The 5,042-nt window shown below is 36.1% G+C and overlaps 1 protein-coding gene across 1 annotated transcript; it reads right to left on the reverse strand.

Annotated features, from left to right (window-relative positions):
- Positions 1–2,869: 2,869 nt before the first annotated feature.
- LOC127799218 (mannan endo-1,4-beta-mannosidase 5-like) lies at positions 2,870–4,685 on the reverse strand. The gene is made up of 5 exons (XM_052333038.1): positions 4,323–4,685; positions 4,003–4,197; positions 3,741–3,863; positions 3,364–3,566; positions 2,870–3,251 (listed from the first exon to the last, which is right to left on the reverse strand). Exons 1-5 carry the CDS (start codon positions 4,683–4,685, stop codon positions 2,870–2,872), a joined length of 1,266 nt encoding a protein of 421 aa, XP_052188998.1.
- Positions 4,686–5,042: the final 357 nt, after the last annotated feature.

The following is a 5,042-nucleotide window of genomic DNA, read 5'->3' on the forward strand; positions in this document are numbered from 1 at the left end:
TTACTTCAAATAGAAAGCCTTGCACCGTATATGGATGTACTTGTAAGGGCATTTTTAATTTGTAGACGTAATACTATATCTCAGTCATGTCAGGTTTACTAAATTTAGCGAAAGATTCCTGCACATTTGCCTTTATTTATGTATGACTATATATGCAAAGTTTATGAGCAAAGATTTATTTTATTTTTTGTTGGGTAACAAAGACTATGATTATCTAGTAACGTAACGTGTTACTTTTACTTGTGTTTAAGAATTAAGTAGCAGGGTGGATAGGGAAATGCACATTTGGGAAAGCTAGAAGAAGACAAAGGTGGGTGGTTGAAGCAGTTTCGGGAATATATTCTTTAATTTATCCGTATACTTCCTTTGGTATCCTCGCCCTCTCGTATGCATGGCACCATGGCATGCGTGCGCGGCTGCACAAGCATTTGCTTTTATGAAGGTGAGTGCTTTTTATTAGGATCCAAGGGTGAATTGCACTGAGACTTTATGCGGTTTGGGTGTGTTTTGTAAAGAGATATTTTTAAATAATTATGCTTTACAGATGTTTAATTTTTTTGCTTAGGAATGGCATCTACCTAGAGACATTTTTAAGTCAACAAAAGGGATGTCTAAGCAAAAAAAAGTAAGCTAGAAGGACCATTAATGAAGACATTTTTAAACTATAAAAGATCTTTATGCACATAACCACAAACCATAAGGGGTCTAATTGCAATTTATCCTAAAATCAATGTTTTAGGGTATGGAATAAGGGATCTCGAGGTTAGAATAAGATTTAAATTAGATTATATTAAATTTGTTTTCATTTTAGATATTTTTTAGAGTTCAAACTCTTGATTAGGTTAGCTAAATTTATCTTTGTCTTGCAATAATAGGAAATTTTAACTTCCAATTTTTCTCAAATTTCTTATTTTTTTTTTTTATTTCATAGGTTTTAGGTTTTGCTATAGTGCTCTAAAAAATTCTTTACACATGACAGCTTCCTATTCAAGTCCTCATAAGTCATAATACTAGTTAAGGGTCCACTCGATGCTCTTGCCCTTGTGGGATCGGTCTTGGACTTGGTGACGTACCATGTTTAGCAATAAATAAATACATAGATAGATAAATAATATTAGTTGAGATCAAAATGTAGAAGAAATATTAGTTTGATAAGATTCTTTAATTTGGTTAGGTATATTTTGTTTCATGTTTTACTTTAGTTAAGTCTGCAATTAACTATATATTTGGATATGTTGAAACAAATTTTGGATGAATGAAAGTATATATTTTTTGCATAGATTTTGTGCTTGTAACGATCACTTGACAAATTTAAAATCAACGGAAGGTATATAAATCAACAAAATCAATGACGTATTCGGGTAAAGAAAAAAAAAAAAAACTTTACCAATAGAAAAGGTTGTTGATATATGGAGGTTTATTCTAATGGCCAATTTGCTAGTATAAGATGGTGACTATATTATAAAGGAATTAATCCATTGAAATAGGCCTTTGTACAGATAGAATTATGGGCTCTCCCGTAGGCCTCGTCATGAGACGGACACAGGTTCATTAGATCCTTGTCTTAAATTGACACTCTATCTTGCTTATATAAACCTTGGGTTATACCAACAAATTAGCTATTCATCTCTATCCACACATACTTCGGCCTAGTTTTGTTCCATATATATATAATGGATTTCTCTATCCACTAAATTAATAACTCTTGAGCCCTTTTTCAACTAAACTAATTTGTTGGGCTTGGGCCTTTATCCACCACACATGTAGACGGGTGCCCAACTGTATTCACGCCTCCTTGTTGCTTACACGTATTGTTGTCATAATCATTGTTTTCAGTCATCGATTTAGTTGCACACTGAAATATCCTTGTAATAACCTTTCCCTCTAGATTAATTACAAGCACCTATTCCTGCAACCTTTCGGTGTTGAGTTTGCAACTTGATCTGTTGACATCCAAACTCACCTGTTGCTATTATATGTTTGAGCTTGATCATTTATTATCTTGCAATGTATTTGAGCTGCTTGTGGAATCTAATTTTTTTATTATTTTAGCCCAATTACATACAGGATCCTTGCTATCTTCGAAATTAGAGTAATTAAGTACCTTTGTTGCGCAAACATTGTATCCTTTTGACCCTCATTGTTAGACAACCATTAATGAAGTCTGATGGAAGGAGATGACACCAGCAATTTTAGGTTTAAACTCCCAAAATACCTTGTAGCATTTCTGTATCTTTTTCCTGCATTTTCTGCAGTGTTTGCATTTCAATTTCTGCATTTCTGTAGTTCCAATTTCTGCACTTCATTTTATGCATTTCTGCATTCTTTTTCTGCATTTTTATACTGGTAAAGGTCATGCTTTCTACAAATACAACGATCTGTTGGTCTAAGCCTCTATATTGAAGGAAAGGATTGTCTATTTGTGCCTCAAAGTCCATACATATTCCATAAATTTTTCTGGTTTATCTGAATTAATGACAGTTGTACGTACCGATAGTTTTGTTGGCAGTTGGCGCCTTTCAGAGACAAATTTGGGGAGTCAATAAATGCCGTCTTTCTAGTACATTCAAATGGTTTGGCAGTTTGAGAAATAGTTAATCTAAATACAATTTGGCATTGGCATCCTTGAAGAAAATTATTGAAGAAAAACATATGAGAAGAACACAAAGAAAGTATTAGTAATGTGGGTATTGGCAAGTAGTTTTGAGATATCACGGTAAATAATTAAATACTTCTTTAAAATTATTTATTTCATAAGAGAATAAGATATTAATAAATCAAGAGTTGTTTCCTAGCGAATGGAGGTACAAAACATGTCAAGCTTAAAAGTTAAGGAACTTAGTTCCTTCCTCATCTCCATTCTCATATGTTATGCATTCGTCATCACCATCATCAAACGCGACATCCCGGCCATTTGACTCGATTGCCTAGAAATGACTTCATCGGTGGATGGATTTTCCGATAGAATTATTTCATAGCCATCATGATATGGCTCCATTCCTGGTGCCATGAGCTGCCAAACCAGGCTCCCCCCGACTGTCCCTCCGTACTTGGCTAAGTAGTCGATAGTGCCGTACACAGCTTTCATGTACGAGTCCCTTGCATAGATACTGTACCCAGGATCTTTGCTAGACTTGCCGAACTCTGCTACGACCATTGGCTTTCTCAGCGTTTTTCTTGAGTCTGCCCAATGACTTTCCAACCATCTGCGCATGAACGCCATTTGCGTTCGATCATCCTTCCCTGACAACCTATTTACAGTTGACAACATTTGCAAAATGAGTTGAGTTAGATTGATACGGTGGGGGAGGCCTAGCTAGGGCAATAAGGTTGGTGCCATGCACATTCACATAATTCAATTACCATATGTCTGGATAGGCATGTATGGTAGAAAAATCTATATCCTTGATCAGATTATTAGTAATGAAATCGGTGCCGACTTGATAACCAGGATTAAATTGCTTCCTCGCTGGTACGGAGTCACCATAGAAGCCTTCCATACCTACTTCTAGCAAGTGTTTGTTGTCAATGGATTTCACATAACCCGCCATCTCCTGAACCCAAGCCTGCCATTTTACACGTGTAGACATATAAAATTAGTAAGACGAAAGCATGCATTACGAAAATTAATCAAAAGTAGGGGCAGATCATATATAGTTACATACGCACGTATATAAATAAATAAATACAATAATAAGTGAGTGCAATTAGTTGAGATAAGGTCAGAATTTGTTTATCACATTAACTGTCCTTCCAGAGTAATCGGCCTGGCAACGAGGCTCGTTCATGAGCTCCCATGCCATGATTGTTGAGTCATCCCTGTAAACGGTTCTTGTTATGGTGTTGAACCTGGTTATAACTCGCTGCAAAACAAAAGATTCACCCAAATTAATTTGTTAAAGCATTTAATATGATAAATTAACCAAACTTGTATTTACATGGCCATAAATAAATGTATTACTTGATATGGGCAACGCATGCATAATATGTTTTTCAACTTACCTTCACGTGATTCTTGTAATATTGCTTCAACGTCGGATGCGTGTAAAAGTCGTCGTCACTGTTAGTCTGGATACCTGCATTTCGACCCCATTGAGCATATTGTGCTCGTCCTCCAAAATCATTGTAATTGTTAACGAAACTCAAAATCAATCGAATCTCGTACTTTCGTGCCTCAGCAACCACAAAGTCAAGTGCCTACATATATATAAATTTTTTTTATTAATAATTAATGGTGTATGACTTGGAATATGGAATGTAACGCCTAGTATATGCATAAAATAGTGTTAAGAACTATACAAGTGGATATTAGCTAGTTAGACCTTAAAAAGACGCTCATCATAAACGCCAGGTGAAATCTGCAATGCTTCATCACCACCGTCGCTGAAAGCCCATGTCCGACATACAGTGAGGCCAGCTTTGGCAGCGTCATGAAACACTTGTGTTACTTTACTCCTCTCTGAGGGCTGAGCGGCAACATGCATCATCCAGTAGGCGTTGAAGCCATTGAAGTAAAATGGAGACCCATTGAGCACAAAATGGGTTCCCCTAGTTCTAACAAATCCTCCATAATTTGTTTGGTCGTCCGGCCTGGCTTCATAAACGGGGGCGAGCAGAAGGAGGACGATCGCAAAGGAAAAGGATCGCAAATTATTGTAGCCAACTCTGCTAACTTCTCTGGCCATTGATTGATGTTGGGCCAAAGGGAAAAGCTAGCTCGCTAATTTCTTCGATCCAAGAAGAAGAAATCAAGTTGTTGCATGAACATGTGTTTGGCTTTGGCGGGGGATCCATTTATAACATGAGAAAATTTTCTAAAAATAGGAAAACTTGCACTAGACAGATGTACTGATAAGTGGGTCTTTCAATCATCACACGAGATTTGCTAAATTTAGCATGCAGGAGATTCCCATTTATACGTTTTGTTTATTTAATGAATGATCTTGTGAAACGTGGTATATATCTTTATTTATTAAATGTATATATAACGTTAGTACGTTCTCTCGTTATATTTGAGAATTAATTAAATTAACGGGACGTTA

This window comes from Diospyros lotus, chromosome 4 (genome assembly GCF_014633365.1).
Source record: "Diospyros lotus cultivar Yz01 chromosome 4, ASM1463336v1, whole genome shotgun sequence".
NCBI classification, from domain to species: domain Eukaryota; kingdom Viridiplantae; phylum Streptophyta; class Magnoliopsida; order Ericales; family Ebenaceae; genus Diospyros; species Diospyros lotus.

Coding starts and splice junctions, on each gene's coding strand:
- LOC127799218 (XM_052333038.1), bottom strand. CDS start 4,685: ATGGCCAGAGAAGTTAGCAGAGTTGGCTACAATAATTTGCGATCCTTT. Junction 3,567..3,740: donor ACTCTGGAAGGACAGTTAAT/GTGATAAACAAA, acceptor GTAAAATGGCAG/GCTTGGGTTCAGGAGATGGC. Junction 3,252..3,363: donor CATGCCTATCCAGACATATG/GTAATTGAATTA, acceptor AACTGTAAATAG/GTTGTCAGGGAAGGATGATC.